This window comes from Tyto alba, unplaced genomic scaffold (genome assembly GCF_018691265.1).
Source record: "Tyto alba isolate M040663 unplaced genomic scaffold, T.alba_DEE_v4.0 Super-Scaffold_2, whole genome shotgun sequence".
NCBI classification, from domain to species: domain Eukaryota; kingdom Metazoa; phylum Chordata; class Aves; order Strigiformes; family Tytonidae; genus Tyto; species Tyto alba.
Window position 1 is genome coordinate 33166296 of NW_024881282.1, and position 16267 is coordinate 33182562.

The 16267-nt window shown below is 53.2% G+C and overlaps 3 protein-coding genes across 8 annotated transcripts in view; 2 read left to right on the top strand and 1 right to left on the bottom strand.

Moving 5' to 3' along the window:
- MICALL1 (MICAL like 1) overlaps window positions 1-4858 on the top strand; it is a 22196-nt gene extending 17338 nt beyond the window's left edge. For all 6 annotated transcript variants that reach the window (XM_042793418.1, XM_042793419.1, XM_042793420.1 and 3 more), the window contains 7 exons: window positions 350-484; window positions 809-935; window positions 1276-1366; window positions 1754-1827; window positions 2170-2284; window positions 2619-2665; window positions 2976-4858. In XM_042793418.1, coding sequence (XP_042649352.1) covers window positions 350-484; window positions 809-935; window positions 1276-1366; window positions 1754-1827; window positions 2170-2284; window positions 2619-2665; window positions 2976-3097 — 711 coding nt within the window. In that variant the 3' untranslated portion in view covers window positions 3098-4858. The remainder of the gene's footprint in view (window positions 1-349; window positions 485-808; window positions 936-1275; window positions 1367-1753; window positions 1828-2169; window positions 2285-2618; window positions 2666-2975) is intronic.
- Window positions 4518-9083, bottom strand: CUNH22orf23 (chromosome unknown C22orf23 homolog). The gene is made up of 6 exons (XM_042793425.1): window positions 8908-9083; window positions 8690-8752; window positions 8142-8318; window positions 7546-7680; window positions 6240-6340; window positions 4518-5932 (listed from the first exon to the last, which is right to left on the bottom strand). The coding sequence occupies exons 1-6, from the start codon at window positions 8966-8968 to the stop codon at window positions 5828-5830; spliced, it is 642 nt and encodes a 213-aa protein (XP_042649359.1). The 5' UTR covers window positions 8969-9083; the 3' UTR covers window positions 4518-5827.
- On the top strand, window positions 9026-13133 carry POLR2F (RNA polymerase II, I and III subunit F). Its single transcript, XM_042793426.1, has 5 exons — window positions 9026-9159; window positions 9307-9376; window positions 9475-9605; window positions 11204-11275; window positions 12938-13133. Exons 1-5 carry the CDS (start codon window positions 9140-9142, stop codon window positions 13026-13028), a joined length of 384 nt encoding a protein of 127 aa, XP_042649360.1. The 5' UTR covers window positions 9026-9139; the 3' UTR covers window positions 13029-13133.
- The last annotated feature ends 3134 nt before the right edge of the window (window positions 13134-16267 follow it).

The window sequence follows — 16267 nt, forward strand, 5'->3', positions numbered from 1 at the left end:
GGCATGTGCTCCTTAAGCGGTGGCTCTGTTCATACTCTGCCTGCCCCACGTGCTAGAGAAGAGGTAGGACGTTGTGCGATCAGAACAAATAGGAGGGGAACCGAGAAGGAAAACGGGTCAGCCTGCTTGTTACAGAAAGGCTGGGGAGCTGATGGCAAACAGCAGCGCAGCTGGTTTTTGCCCCGTGGGTAGGCTGCTGGTGGAGATCGGTGCTGTGTTCATCACACAGGAAGGTGTGGGACAGGACAAACCCTCGGGCTGCCCTGTCTGCTCAGTCTCAGCTGTTGGAATGCTTTATCCCTTCCCTTTCCTGGGCCTTCACATATTTCCTTTTGTCCCACCTCTTCAGTCTTCCTGCAAAGAGAATCCCTTCAACCGGAAGCCATCGCCTGCTGCCTCCCCCTCCGCAAAGAAACCTCCCAAGGGCTCCAAGCCAGTGCGTCCTCCGGCACCGGGTCACGGCTTCCCACTGATCAAACGCAAGGTAAAGGAGCCTTTGGGGGCAAGGGGGACAAAAGCCAGCTCTGTACTCTTCCCCCCAGGGCCATAGCTGTGGACGTGCACCCTGCTGATGCGTGTGTGGGTAGGGATTGCCCGGGTGGCTGTGGCGGATGGTGTCCGGGCTAGACCCCGTTGATGGTAGCACCATGGTCTCCCTTTATTCCAGAGTGGGGTGGGCATTTCAGGTCCATGCTTAGATGGAGTGTTCTGTTGTCTTCCCACCCTGGTTAGTGTTGACCAGCCTTAGGGTTAACCCTGGAAACGGGAGGTTGATGGTGATGGAATTCTCTGCCTTGCGGCTTGGCAGGTGCAGACAGATCAGTACATCCCCGAGGAAGACATCTATGGGGAGATGGATGCCATCGAGCACCAGCTGGACCAGCTGGAGCACCGTGGGGTGGCTTTGGAGGAAAAACTTCGCAGTGCTGAGAATGGTATGTAGGGTGGGCTGTCTGGGGGTGTGGGGCAGGATGGACCCTAGGGCTGCACCGTGTCCAGCCAAGGAGGTGGTAGTGGTGACTTCCTCCCTGCTGATGCTGAGGTTGGAAGAGCACAAGGGGCTGTACTGGGCTCAGAGAACGGTCACAGCCATATCCTGGACAGGGAGATGTCCCAAGAGTGGAAACAGGTGGGAGAAGAGATGAGGTCCCTCTGGGGCCCAGGAACAGGCTGAGCTCAGGTTGGATCTAGCCCGGTGCCAGAGCCCAGTTTGCTGCAGGGTGATGGGATCCTGCAGAGCTGGGGATGGCTTTGAATTGTCCCTTTGCTTGGCAGACAGCCCTGAGGACAGCCTGCTGGTGGACTGGTTCAAACTCATCCATGAGAAGCACATGCTGGTGCGCCACGAATCGGAGCTCATCTACATGTAAGTGTGTGCTGGTGCGTGGGGAGGCACTGACGCTCTCGTGGGGAACCCTGTCTCTGGCCTGCTGAAACTGTGCTTCCAGGGGAGAGCCTGACAGGGCCTCCTTGCCTGGAGAAGGGAGGGAAAGAGGGCAAGCAGACAAAGGTATCCAAACATACTCAGAACTGACCCACTGCAAGTCACCAGAGCCCCTGCAGCATCTCCTCCAGGAAGGCCTTGAGCAGCCTGGGCTGGTCCCCACTGGCACGTGGCTCCCTGGCCCTTTGGCTGCACGGGATAAGATCAGCATCTCAGAGGTTCTTTCCAAGCTCACCCTGTACCTTGGGATGACGTTCTGGCTCTCCGGAGCCTTGCAGTGGTTCCTGGACGTGCCCCCTTCCCTTGCAGCTTCAAGCAGCAGAACCTGGAGCAGCGGCAGTCGGACGTGGAGTATGAACTGCGTTGCCTCCTCAACAAACCAGGTAAAGCATCGCTCTGGGTGCAGTTACCTCCCTTTTCCCCCCTGGGGTTCATCCCCCCCACTCTGTCTTGGTGGGGCTCGGATCTTTAGGGATGCCAGCGCGATCAGCTGGCTTCAGAACTGCTGCCCCATCTCATTGCCATGTCCCAGCCTTGTGCAGGCACGTGCTCCTTTTGTCCCCATGGGATGTCACCTACAGGGCTCCCTCCACAGCACTGCTAGCCCAGCTGGCCCTGCAGCACGGCAGGGGGATCATGCTAGGGGATCTCTGCCCCAAAAGTTTTGAGTTTGAGCTCCTTCAGCCATTTAACTGCCTGTTTTTCCTCACGGTTTGGCTGGATAGAGAAGGACTGGACTGAGGAGGACCGAGGGAGGGAGAAGGTGCTGATGCAGGAGCTGGTGACCATCATTGAGCAGAGGAACGCCATTGTGAACTGCTTGGACGAGGACCGGCAGAGGTGAGCGAGGAGCGGGGTGGGCTGGGGGAGAAGGGAAAAGTGTAGCCTGTCTGACTCAGCACCACCCAAACAGCTCACGGGGATGTCCCAAGATGTCCCAGCTGCTGATGCCTTTTCCAGGCTTCCCGATTCTTGTCTATTTGAATCCCTCGTGTGGGAAAGACAGGGCAGTACTTGCAGCACGTGGGATTTATCCTGCTGGTAGCAAGTGCTCACAAGACAGTGATGGATCTGCCTCTCCATGGCTTATAAGTGGGAGGCTCTCTAGCCTTAAACAATACAGCAGCTGTTTTCCGAGCTGAATCGCTGACCTATTTCCCACTCTTTCTTTCAGAGAGGAGGAGGAGGATAAAATGTTGGAAGCCATGATTAAGAGGAAAGGTAAGAAACAGTCGGGAAGATTTTTGGAGTGACAGCTTCACCGCCGACCCAGCGAGGGGCAGCACTGCATGCGGAAGGAGAGATTGAATCTGTTCTGTGTAGAGTCTGCAGCCTTCCCTGTAGGGTGGTTACAGTTTGGGGCACGGTTGTGCTGCGCGCCCCGGTTATGACAGGAAGAAGCGTGCGTGCAGTGGAGGGCTTTGATTCATGGCTCTCGCCCTTGCCCCTCTTCGTCACGTGCGCACGTGTGTGTGTGTGTGTGTACAACCATCGGCATCCCCCGGTAACAACCGCCCTTTGTAACCCCCAGAATTTCACAAGGAGACGGAGACCGAGAGCAAGAAGAAAGGCAAATTCAAGCCCATGAAGGTGCTTAAGATGCTGGGCAACAAGCATGACTCCAAGAGCAAGTCACCCAAGGAGAAAAGCTAGAGCAGGGGAACACCAGCAGTGGGAGAGATGTGCTGCCCGGCTGCCCTGGCCTCTCTGCAGCTGGCTGGGATGCCGGCCAGGAACGGGGGCTTGTCTCCCTCTGCTCCCCTCGCCTCTCCCCACACTCCCGCCCCAGGCACCGGAGCTGCCACCCCAGGGAGATGCCAGCCCTCTGCCCGGAGTGGGGGGAGTCTGACCAAAGCTCTCCCCTTCCCAAGGCTGCGGAGGAGCATGACCGTCCCCTCTGTGAAGCCTTGCTAACGAGGCGGGGAGAAGATGGATTTGCTTTTCGGATACGTTACCCCACTGCGTGTTCTTGTTATTAACTGAGAAGCAAGCCAAGGAGTTTGGTGTTTGTGGGAAAACTTGCACTAACTGCCCCCCGTCCCTTCTCCCGCGCTAACTGTGACAGTTCCACGTGCCTCCAAACTCTGCCAGGAGGGGACTGGGCCTGCCTGTGCCTCCCTGCCCACCCACTCCTGTCCCTTTCCTGTCCCATTTTTAACTTCAGGAGAAAACTCTGGCATTAGAACCAGGATTCTTTGCGTCTTACTGGCCTAAACTAAAATGTTACGAAAACACTCCCGCATCACAAGGCTCTAGACCCATAGCCAAAAAAATAAGTGGTGCCCTATTTATTTTGAGCTGTCCCCTCCCTCGAGCGCCAGGGCTGGGTGGGCTCCATTACAGGGCTGAGAGGACCCATGGGGACAGTGTACAGCTGCTAGGACGTAGCTCACGCGCCCTACTCAGGACATCTTACCCCCCCCTGCTGCTAACCGCCGCTGGCTCTGCTGCCTTTCGGGGGGAGGAGGAACGTTCCTTTTCCAGGCAAGGGCAGAAAAGCTCAAGACTGACTCAGTGCCAGCAAGGGGCACCAAGCTTGTGCCCCTGCTCACCAGTGCCACCCTTGAGCGGCTGGGGAGAGAGGCGCGGGCACAACTGACCTTCACCCAGCTTCGTCTGTGTAGACTTCAAAAGTGTGCAGGGGTTGGCTGGTTATTTTTTACACCTCCTTTACTAGATGGATTCAAACCCATCCTACAACTTTTTAAAACCCTTATTTTATTTGTCGTGTGTGTGCGTGTGTGTACATTGAAGAAGGGAGTGGGAGGGGGGGGGTGTTCTTCCAACCATCCCTTCTTCCTTCCATTTTTGTTCCCTGCCTTCTCCTCCAAGGTGAGGAGCTATTTATTGAATTGTTGGATCAGTCTGAATTAGAGTTCATGGGTGTTTGGTTGGTCAGCTGTTTGTCATGCCTTCCCATTAGCAAACTAGACATAACCAGCCCCAAGCAATCTGCTGCAGTCCCTTCTAAAAACCCAACAGGATTTAGCCAAAACGCTCTTGGAGCAGTGCCTTGCGAGGTGGCTGGCGTAGCATTCTGGAAAGGGATCCTTATTTCCCAAAACCTGAAAGACCCAAAACCCTCCTCAGTCCCAGCGTGGCCCCCGTGGCTGGGAGGTGGCAAGCTCAACACCACGCTGGTGACACCATCTTGCTTGTGCCATACCCCAGCAGGCTGACGAGGAGCAGTGGCAGGGGAGGGGAGGTCCCAAAGTGCATCTTTTCTCCGAGGAGAAACAAATCTTTAGAGCCTGGTGTCACGTCACTGTTGCCAAAGGCCATCGGGATCGCTGCAGCCTGACACCCCTTGGCCCTGCGCCCGGTCAGAACTCTGATTTGTCAATTATACTGTACTAACTCCAGAACTTCCATTCACCTGAACAGAAATAAAAGGAACGTTGGATTTAAAAACCAGTTGCGGTGTAGGTTTCTGATCCCTTTGCGCGCTCGTGCTGTCCCGGGGGCAGGACATGCTGCCTGGCTTTGGGGAGTGGCTGACAAGAGTATTGCTAGGAAGGAGATGATGGGATCTTAAGGAAATCAGGAGGCAGACTTTATGCTGGGATTTATGCAGGAATAGCGGGGCATCATGCTTCAGCCTGCTGGAGGGTGGAGGTGGAGGTACATACGAGGTGAGCAAACAGCCATTCCCAGGCTCTGTGGGAGACCGAGAGCTGTTTATTCTGCATACCATGCTTTCAGGAACCAAAAAAAAAAACACAGGAAGCCCGCAGCAGGGAGCAGCATGCGCTGGGCTGAAATCCCCTCTCCCTGCCCGGCGGCAGCTGCGTTCCTGGGTGCCTGAGCTCAGCGTTCAGCCGTGGCCCGAGAAGTTTGCTGATGCACACGATCACGCTGACCTGCAGCGATGCCGGAGGCTCGTGCTTGCGCAAGGGCGAGCGGCTGCATCTTCCTCCCCGCCGTCTGCCAGCACAGCCCCTCCCAGAGTCGGGGTGGGGGGGGGGGACACGAGTGGGTCATAGATGTGGGTGGCAGCACGCGTGTTCGCGACGTGCTGTCGTGAGGAACCTCCCCCGCTGGGTGGATGGACAGGAGTGACATTTTTATCGGTGGGTTTGCTGTACTCTGACGCATAGTGTAGGCAAAAGGAGGCTCTGCTTTGTCCTGTTTCGGTAGCCACTGCTGTGTGTTTTCATCTCTTGAATACTGTTGAGCAAGAAGGGATCCAGCGCGTGGGTAGGAATTTACAACCGCTTTCTTCTGTCGCGAGTTCTGTGCAAATTGCTCCTGCCTTCTGGCTTTAGGCAACAGGTGGTGCTGCCCCCTCTTCGGGCACAGGCACAGACCAGCCCTTGAGACTCGGATGCCAAGAGTCTGGGAAGAAGAGGTGGGAACAAATTGCACTCGTGTTTTTCCCTTGGCCTAGTCGTGGGGATCGGATTTGTTCCCACCAGTGAAGTCTTTTGTCATGATCTCTCTCATTTCCTCACTTCTCTTCTTGTCAATGATCTCCATCTCACGCATTTTCTGCAGAGTACAAAGGGGAAGGGCTGAGCAGGGAGAAAACTGGCAGCGCTTTTTTCCTTCTTTTGCCAATCCCAAGAACAAAAGTTCTGTTTCCCCGATTAAGTTACGTGCAGAGCTGGATAGAAAGCCTGAAAACCTTTATTCCCCATTCCCCAACTTCACACCTTTTGTGTGCCATGAAGTGAGACACCCAGTTCTCTGCTCCTTTCCCCCCTCAGGAATGGGAGGAGACTGTGCTTTAAGGTCTCTGACACCAGGGATTCCCCCCACGAACTGTGTGGCCAGTGCCACCAGGGCCCTTGCGTACCTGTGAGATTTCAGTGAGGACAATCCTTCGATACTCCTTGCCCTGTCCTAGAGCTTCCATCTCTGCCAGGAATTCCCTCCTCTCCTGAACTTCATTCACCACTGAGGGGTAAGAGAAAACACTATGGAAACAGGATTCAGCCCAAAGGCAAGGAAACACGTTTCTGTCTGGATCTGAACCCTGCAACTTCCTAGCTCTGCTTGAACAGCATTCCTGCCAGGGGAAGGGTGATGCCTGCTGTAACACTCATCTTGCACATGTCATCAAAATACCCCAGTAGTCCCTTACGCAATGGGAAATGTCCCCCCTGCCCATCTTCTTACCGCTCCCCAGCTTTCAGGGATGGTAACTTCCTAGTTTTTGTTGTACAGACAGTTCTCTGTTGCTTGTGGGCAATTTATCCAGTCTGTGGATGGAGACAGAACCTGCTTAAAGCTGTTGAGGTTCACTAGTTAACATGGATCGCCCAGTGACCGCAACCATCGCTGCTCCCAGGAGCGGCACGGCCACGGAACATTAGCTGCCGCTTTGCAGCACAGAGGTGCAGCCAGCTGGTCCAAACCTTGCCACAGTACAACGTACATGGGCATTTCAGATCTGTCAAGGACAACACTCAGCTCGTGACAAGTTTTAGAGGATACAAAGCACGCATGAGGCCAGCTGTGCTGACTTCTTCTGCAGCAGGGACCAAATCCCTCCTCCTGTCTGCATTATTCTAGCGTTGGCCATCTTTGTGCTACCCTGGCTAGCGAAGGGCTGGCTGGCGTGTACACGCACATTGAACAATTCAAGCACAGAGAGGTATTAGGCAAGGTCTTGCCACCCTAGAATACTCAGCAGGCCGAAGTCCCTCACTCCTTAAAATTCTGCTCGACATTTAAACTTCGCTAGTGTAACTGCTCTGATCTGGGAGTGAAAGAAAACAGAGCCCAAACCACGGTCAGGCTGGCAAGCGTCCTAGTCTATGTTGAGTTACACTGGCTGGGAAAAGGACCCGCAGTACCTGGGCTTCCCGCCCAGGTCATCCTGCGCGTCCCTGGTGTATTCCCCTGCCAGCAGAGTTCATTTTGTGGGGTCAGCCCAGGGAGCTTGAATCTGCCAGCAAACCTCTGCAGCATAAGCTCTGCGAGGACGGCTGGATCACAGCGTCGCAGCAGCAAGTCCTTCCTCTTGGAAACTGGGCTTTGTGCCTCCTTCTGCAACGGGCTTCAGGTTACCGGCACCACGGCCTGCCGCCCCCAGCCCCCGGAGGCAGCTGCCTTCCCAGGCTTCCCGCCTGCCTTTCTCCAGGGACGTAAAAACGTACATTCTTCAAACCGGTCAGGCTCAGGTATCTCCTCCTCCTCTGTCTGAACTAGCATCCGCTTCACCTTGTGCTCCACCACGTCCTTCCCCGTCGCTAAGATGTTTTGGAGCCTTTGCTTCTCCTTTTCCAAATCCCCTGTGAATTCCAAGGGGAAAAAAAATGATTATCGGCCTGTTTCCTCAGAGACAGGCCACACCGCTTCCCTGCTAAAGCTGCCAGAGGAAGCGTTATGTTAACGACAGCCCATCCCCAGACCGAACCACGCAAGCAGCACACAGGCGGGCAGAGCCAAGCAAACTGGCATCAGGGGCTTGATTCACATTTATAAGCTAGAAAATTACACAGTGCTCCCTTCTTACGCAAGGACTGTGCGAGTCCTGACCACCCTGCCAGCGGGCAGAAGTCAGCGAGCACTTCCAGCAGGTGTTCCCTCAGAGATCCCTTTTTAAAGCATCCCTGAAGACAGCAAGCGTGAGGACGAAGAGCAATTAAGACGCGCCCTGCCCCTACTGAGATTGCAGGCGGGGGGATGGACGTAAGAGCAAGAGAGGGACCAGGCGGCTTCCTTTATTTATTAACGATGTTTGCCGACTCACGCCTTGCCCGTGGCTTGAATTTCTCTCGGGTGTAGGCATCTCCTGCCTGGCAGACCTTGGCAGGTCGGAGGTGCGGTTTAGCCGAAAGCCTGCTCGGCTGGCAAACTGGCGGGGAGCAAGCAGGCGCCGGCTCTTTGCTGGATGCGGGGTGGCACTGGAGGGGTAGGGCGTCTCCGCCTGGAGAGCAAACCAAAAATAACGGGCAAGTCAGACAGAAGGGAGCCTGGATGGATGGCCCCCGGGGCTACCGCCAGCAGAAGGTCTGCCTGTTGATCCCCGGCGAGCGAAGACGCCGGGGGGGGCCACGGTTGTCTCACCGGGGTCGTTGGTGCGCAGGGGGACGGGATGCAGGCTGTGTGGTTCAAGTCACACCACGGCGTCTTGCTCCCCGGGGGTGACCCTCGTGGCGGCAGCTGCCGTGCCGCCTCCCGAGGGCCCTCGCCCACCCGAGTGGGCAGCGGGGCGGGTGCCCCCCCGGCCCGGGGTGCGCAGCCAAAGCTCTTCGCGGCGGGCGGAGGGAGGGAGGGAGGGAGAGGGCTGGCACTCACGCCTCACGCAGTCCATCAGGCATCGCCTCTGGAATCGCGACAGCTTCGACTCCTCCATCATCGCTGGAAAACGTGACGCGCGGGTGAAGACGGCAGCCCCAGGGGGCCCCACGCCTTCCCCTCCGGCGGTTGGGGATGGGCAGGGGCACCCTACCCCCCCCCCCTCCCCCCCCCCCCAAACTGGCAACCCAAACCCAAACGAGGGGTAACGCCGTTACCTCTCAGCAACTCCCGGGTCCCCGGGCTGTACCGGGCCGCCGCGGGCGCTGACGTCTCCATAGGGACGAGCGGCGCCCCGGCAGGTTAACGGGGAAACGGGGAAGGGGGGTGTGGAACCAGCGCGGCGTCGCGTCGCTACGGCAACGGCGCCGCCGCCGCTCGGGAACTTCCGCTAACGTCACGGCGAGGACCGGAAAAGCGGGTCCTACTTCCGCCGGGCGGGGAGGCAAGATGTCGGACAACGAGGACAAGTGAGAGCCGGGGAGGGCGAGGGGCACCGGGGGGGGGTCCGTGGCGAGGCGGCTCGGCCCCGGTGTGCGACGGGCACTCGGGGGGGGTGGGGGGCCCGTGGCGAGGCGGCCCGGCCCCGGTGTGCGACGCGCGTGTCCCTTCCGCAGCTTTGACGGGGACGACTTCGACGATGTGGAGGAGGATGAGGGCCTGGAGGACCTGGAGAACGCGGAGGAGGTGGGTGCCCCGCCGGGGCCGGGGCGGGGGGGGGCCGGCGGGGCTCTTCCCGGCGCGGCGGGAGAAGCTGAGCTGCGGTGCCGGTCTGCTTTCCCCAGGAGGGACAGGAGAACGTGGAGATCCTCCCCTCGGGAGAGCGGCAGCAGGCGAACCAGAAGCGGATCACTACCCCCTACATGACCAAATACGAGCGAGCCAGAGTCCTGGGCACTCGTGCCCTCCAGATAGCGTGAGTATTTCGCTCTGCATCCCAAGCGTTGCCAGAGCTTCTCCTCCCTTCCATGTGAAAGCTGCTTTCCTCTTTTCTTAAAAACTCCTGGATCTCTCGTAATGCCTTCTGTGACTGCTGAGCTTTCACATCACCGTCTTGGTCAACGCTGAAGCACGGGACCGTGGAGCTCTTAGTTGCCTGTGAGCTCTCTGTATCTCTCCTTGGCTGAGACTGTGGTACTTCTACCTAGAGCGGGGGGCATTCAGCCGCTGCTGTGAACTTTCCTTTGTTACTGGCAAAATGAATAGGGAATGTGACAAGCTGATCCTGGCTTCTGTCTTTCATGTGGGAGCTGGTGTGGGCTGGAAAGCTCCGGCTTGCAAAAGCCAGTGTTGGGGGGAGGGATGCTCCAGAACATCCTCAGTTCATCCCACAGAGCTGTAGGAATTGGGAATGGAGTAACCAACCTAAAATCTAGTTTAAGTGCAGTTGCATTGTGGAAAGCTGTAAGTTTTTTTTCTAAAGCATTTGGAACAGTAAGGCCTCATTTGTAATAGGTAATAATATATAATTCTATTTTTAAGTGCTGTTAAGGCTGGCTGCTCTCAACTTCCTCCATTTACCTGTCTAGACTTGTTTTAATAAGGCATATCAAAAAGCCTTGCACTTTTGGAAAAACTGCCTAATGAGCAAAATTATTAGGCAGTGGCAATGTTTTTCTGAAAATGCATCTCTGAGTTTCATCTCTGTTATATCCACCTTCAAAATAATGCCTCCCCTCTACATCACTTAGAAGCTCGTAGCTGGTGATCAGATCCTTCCTTAATCATCGCTTTGCCAAGCAATTCTTTGCAGAGTCTTCACTCTGTGAAGCTATTTTGTGCACATTCTTTCAGCTGGTGGAAGGCCAGAAAAACGGGGGAGATGAGATGGGCCCATGCCAGGCCTCCAATCCAAACCACTCTGGCTCCTGGTTTTGCTTCACCTACAAATTCTGCCTTCGGTGCTGAACCTAGGCCAGCAGCAGCCCCCAGTGGCCTTACCCACGCATAACGTGAACTTTCTTCGCTGCTGCTGTCTGATGGGTGGATGTTGTCACCCGTGTTTGCTTTGCTGTTACGAGCCTCTGCAAAACACTTAATTTCCTCTTCCTAGAGGTAGAGTGCGTTGTAAATCCAGCCCCTCGCTTCCCTCCCCGAACAGAGCCTGAAAGGTGTGAGCAAATTGGAACGTAACAGATGGGCTGGAGTTGAGGAGGCATGCTCGTTTTACTGTGTTTCCACTGTCTTAACTGGATTAATTTTAGAACCACTCTTCCCTCACGTTTGAGTACAGCAGAGGGTGGCTAGAAGCGTGTGGATCTGACCAGCCCTTGAGCACCAGCAGAGGCTGAGGGATGGGGCAAGACGGAGCATTCAAGCAAAAGCTCAGTCTGTAGCCACTTGGGGGAATTTTCTTCCTGAAGTGCATAAGAGAGCAAATCAGATTTGCCAAGGTGGTGTCCCACCCTCCTACTTTACTGGCCGTTGTCCAGGTGATATAGGCAGGCACGTGCTTCGCTGTCCCTCTTCTCTCTCTGTGCATTCGCTCAAATCATTGTTGATGTTCTGTCCCAGGATGTGTGCCCCTGTGATGGTGGAGTTGGAAGGAGAGACAGACCCCTTGCTGATTGCCATGAAAGAACTCAAGTAAGTCCCAGACTTTGGCATTGTGCATACTGATTTCCAGAAAGCCAGCAGTCCTGTCCTCATCCCAGCTGCTAAATAGCAGCTTATTCCAAGACAACCTTGTCTTCCCTCGATAACAATGAGCAGTACATTTGCTTTCCCCTTTTTTACCTTGAGACTTCTCTGCAGCTGCTCTCTCCCATCTTAGTTGCCTGTGCAAAGAACCGATGGTTAGGAGTGCTCTGACATATTTTACTTTGGAGTCCAAGTGCTTTTTGTTTCTATGATAAGAACCCAAGGTCCTCGTCTTTCTGGAATCAGTTTAATTCCTGGGATGGAACCGATTTGAAGCAGCCACCTGAACAGGCCTGTGTTCAGATGAAGTGCTGGGGGAAAAAAAAGGGTCAGGCTGGTGGTGTGGAGACCTCGTTAAGAATGTTCTTTCCCCACACTCTTGCACACAGGCGCATCCCCTGCTTACAGAGAGAGAAATAAATCCTTTGTGACTGTAGCAGAGGCAGCTTTTGGATGACCACTTACAGGCCCACCTTTCCACAGCAGAGCTCCCTGCTGGCCCCCAGTTTGCCTGCATGATCAGTGACCTAGATCACGCGCAGGTATCCTTCAAGCAGAGCAACTGGACTCAGTTACTGATTAAGTCCCTGTTCTTGAACTGAATTGTCCCTCTGCTCCCCCAGTTTCTCAGTGTATTGCAGTTGCTCTTGTGGATTTTTGTATCTGTTACAGCTCCCTTTATCACGTTCCTGTCAGATCTCCAAGCTCAGTCTGAGTTGCTTCTGGTCACTGTGTGAGCATGAGCTCTAGAAAGTAAATCGGGGTGTGACGGAGTGTAGCGGCATCCTGTTCCGTGCCAAAATTCAGTTGCAATTCTTGGCATGAGGGAGCTACTTTTTGCTACTGGAAAAACAATGGCCCTGAATGTGATCATTAAAGAAGTTGTATTACTTTTCAAGTCTGATATGGTTGAAACCTGATGCCCTGGTTAGATTCCAGGCTGTCTGATTACATTCTGCTGACTTAAATCTACTTCCATTAAGTTAAATTGTCTTCAGCATTTTCTTGTTTTCTAATTGGAAGCACTGTTGGCAGATGCTGTGCTCCAACCCAGCTGTACCAGGCTTTGGTACCTGAATAGTCCCTATTTCATGTATCCTTAACACGTAACTGATGTTCTCGGGGTGCAAAATACCCTGTAAGTATCAGTTTGTAGTGAACATTCTCAGAATTCTGCCACTTCTGTAGTGTCTTGTGGGGAAAAATTTTCCAGCAAACAAAAAGTGAATTTGTTCAAGTCCCTTGATCTTTTTTTTTTAAATTTTATGCATTTTTTTTCTCCCCTATATCCATGTTAGATGCATGGTGTTGTCTCACAGTGGGTCCAGATCACAGGGCTTAATTCCTGCAGTAGCAACAGAGGGCTGACCTTCTGTAGGTCTTGGACTCAAAACAACCAAAGGGCGCTCAGTGCTTTGCACCTCTGAAGAGGGGAGGTGGTTGGGACTTCCCTCTGCTGTATAATACCAAGTCCCTGGTGCTACACAGATCTCTCAGTTAAACCTGATGAGCTTACTGAAGCCACCAAGCACCTCGGTTCCCATTGCCTGCTGAAGTGGTACAGTGAAGGCTCTGGCATTTCTGTTCATCTCTCTGTCCTCCCTTCAGAGCACGCAAGATCCCCATAATCATCCGTCGTTACCTACCAGATGGGAGCTATGAAGACTGGGGTGTGGATGAGTTAATTATCACAGACTGATCAGCCTCCAGCTGTTGTTTTGGTTCTTCCCTTCTCCAGAGATCTCTCTATTTTTTTGTTTATATTTGTGTAAATAAATTATAAACTTCCCCATTTTAAGTTAAATGTGTTCTGTGGTTTGTTTTTTTTTTTTTTTTCTTCCCACCTTCTGTTTCATTTCAGTCTTACATGCCCAGGAGACTTTCATACTTCTCTCTACTAGCTTGGTCATGATTCTTTCAGTATTATGGGTTGTACTAGTAAGATTAGGGAGCCAAGTGTCATGCTGTTCTTGCAGCTTTTTTTCACCTGTGAAGGCCCTACCTTTTAGCTAGGCTAAGGACTGCAGTAACTACTTCCTCCTCCTCCTCTTCCAGCACTGCTCCTCCCTGATTATTGGATGGATAGCCAACTAAACTCCTGCTGTACGAAAATGCTTTTGCAGGTACTTTGGCTTCAGAAAGACTCCAGCCCTCCACCTCTGTCCCTTCTTAAAACAGGAGTGCTGAGACACCTCCATTGCTTCCCCCTAGACAGTTGGGCCTTTGTGCCCTGAGCAGGTTGCTGTGGAAACCCCCAATTTCCCCTCTGGCCGGGGCTGGCTGTGGGGCTTCTCAGGAGTATCGTAGAGCAGCTCTCATCAAATCACCTATTGTTTCCCTGCTCCTGCTGCTTATCAGAAGTGGGGATCCCCTTTCAGTGGCACTGCCCCAGCCGGAAGCACAGTCGCCGCTCGCAGTCCCACCAACTCGGCGCTTGCCGGTCGTTGCGTTTGCTGCTCATACAGCCATTCTCTGGTGGGAGCGATGGCCCTGGCTGTGTGGGGGCTCTCCAGCCATCTCTGGTACATACCCTGGTGGCACAACAGTAGTTAAATCCTAGAGTTCCTTTCTGTAGCATGTTATCTTCCTGATAGTCATTTGTCCCTACAGGTACCCGCACCGTCGCTTCTGATGCGCAGGGAGGTTACATGCTCCAGAGTTGGGTGGATGCATTACAAAGCAAAGGCTTCCAGCCAGCCCCTGCCTAGTTTTCGTTTCTTGGTCTGTGGGCTCTAAGGTTCTTGCTCTGCATGAGGAAGTTCTGAGCTCGAGAAGAACTTACTGAGTCTTCTTCAATTATCTTACTAACAAAGTGCTCTTGGAATTTTTGTTTTATTTTTTTAAAGAGAACAAGGGAAAAGGTGCACCTCACCTATGGTTTCTGCATTATGTTAATTTTTCTCTTTACACTGATCTATGAAGAATATTTCCAGCTAGTTTGTGTTAAAGCTTGTGCTTTATATACCAAACGTGCATTCTCCATGCTGTATGTGTGGCCAGTGCCTGCACATGAGCATCCGTGTCCCCAAGGGAGTTTCTATCCACCTGCCTGGGAACTCAGCTCATATAACCAACCGTGAATGTCATTCTCTTAACTGCTCCCTGTAAAAGCACCAGTTAGCCATCCTCTGTTGGTGTGCACAGGAGGGGCTGATTTTGGAGGCAGTAATTCAAGAGCTGAACGGGTCCCTGGGCAAAGTGACAGGTCAGTGGGAATGTGGAGATGCTTGCAGGTGTGGGAGGGGGGGTTGACTGTAAGGAACGCCAACGCTTCCTGGTCCAGGCCATCCTTACCAAGAAAAGGTTAATTTGCAGCACTGTGGCCTTCAGCCTTCTCCCCCCACCCTCCATGGAATCCTTTAATCACGTTGGTGCGGTGAAATTTCAGCCCTGAAATGGTGCCTTTGTGCAATCGTTTTGGCGTCCGCCATGGAGCGCGGGGGTCGTTTTCTTGTCTTTTTTTTTTTTTTTTTTTTAAATGGCTTCTTTGTTCCCTACCCGCCTCCCCTCCCCAGCCTTGCATCTGTATCAGATACGATTAAAAGGATAGGGAAGGATGCCGGGCCAGCTCCTGCTAGGCTGCAGGAGGAGCGGTTAACCCCTCTGTTACCAGTGACATTCTCAGTCCTGTCTTGGTTGTGAGGACCCTCCCAGTTGAGAGGAGACATACCCTCCGACTGGAGAATGGTTGAGGCAGATCCCACTCGCTTTCTTGATTTGCTTTTTGAAGAGCTGGAGAAGGGTATTGGTGTGTGGTTAAGATCTTTCTTTTCCCACCCCTCTGTTCGTCCACACCACGTCCCTTCTCTCTCTCCCACCCCTGTGATCAGCTCTCCTACCCCTAACCCCACCGTGGCTTCCCTTCTTCCCCACACATGCTCCTGACCTGTTCAGCAGTGTGGTAGTTCCCTTCCGGACTCTTCCCACAGCCTGTAATTTGGGGTAGAGATTTCTTCTCCTCTCCAGTGCATGGCCACAGTGCTATTTGGAATGGCGCTCTTTAGCTGGCATCACCATTGTTAGATCCATTAAGCCATTCTGCTGATGATGCTCTTGGCCCTATATAGAACTTTGTCCAAATAGTGCTGTGAGTTTTAAAGAGCTTTGAACACGTTCCATGGTTCCTAGACGTCCAGCTTACTCTAGTCACCCATAAAGTGTTTCGTGAACACAAACTGGCTGGATCAATCACGAGTCAGCATTGAAACCCTTTGGAATCAATTTGTAATTGTTGGGGAGTCTTTGTGTTAACTGGGATCCTACCTTGCTACCGTTGTCTTGAGAGATGTTCTGAAGCAGACCGATATCTGCTGTACATTTTCTTTCCAAACATCCTCAGATAGCCTCCCAGGACCTGTCTATACCCAGGATGTCTTCTTCAACAAGTAAGAAGGGGTATATTTCCATTCTTGTATATAGTCTCTGCGTGTGTGTGTTTGTATTTAGGCTCTTGCTTGTGGAAGGCAAGAGGCTAGGGGTTGAGTTTCTACAGAGGAACTAATGGCTGCTTCCGAAACACACAATTTTGTGTATGGGAGGAGGTTTTTTTTCAAGGTAAGTCATCTGCCACCTGATGATGAGGAACCAAAACGAGAAAACCCATGCTCCTGTTCCGGAGAGCACTAACAATCGCACTAAGAAATTCTTGGGTGAATGCTTAATTGCATGTGCTGAATCTTGGCTGAAGAATAGAAAACTGTGTTACTACATTTCTCACCGAAGAAATGACTGGAGCTGGAGTGTGAACAGAAGATGAGTTTCATCTCCGTGAAGGTGTCTGGTAAGCTGGTCAGAGTTCTGCCTGTGTCCTCTTCATGACAGGCAGAGGAAGGCTGCACACAGGATCTGTGTGGTGGTGGTGTGACCCATCATGCACTTACTGGAGGAAAAACCAGAGACTCGCAGGAAAGACGTCAAAAAAACCCAGACACATGAAAA

Bases quoted from the DNA above. Each gene is read 5' to 3' on its own strand.
- POLR2F (XM_042793426.1), top strand. From the start codon at position 9,140: ATGTCGGACAACGAGGACAA. The intron at 9,377-9,474 runs GTGGGTGCCCCG...TGCTTTCCCCAG, and splicing joins ACCTGGAGAACGCGGAGGAG to GAGGGACAGGAGAACGTGGA. The intron at 9,606-11,203 runs GTGAGTATTTCG...GTTCTGTCCCAG, and splicing joins ACTCGTGCCCTCCAGATAGC to GATGTGTGCCCCTGTGATGG.
- CUNH22orf23 (XM_042793425.1), bottom strand. From the start codon at position 8,968: ATGGAGACGTCAGCGCCCGCGGCGGCCCGGTACAGCCCGGGGACCCGG. The intron at 8,753-8,907 runs GTAACGGCGTTA...CACGTTTTCCAG, and splicing joins GACCCGGGAGTTGCTGAGAG to CGATGATGGAGGAGTCGAAG. The intron at 5,933-6,239 runs GTACGCAAGGGC...TGTACTCTGCAG, and splicing joins TCCTCACTGAAATCTCACAG to AAAATGCGTGAGATGGAGAT.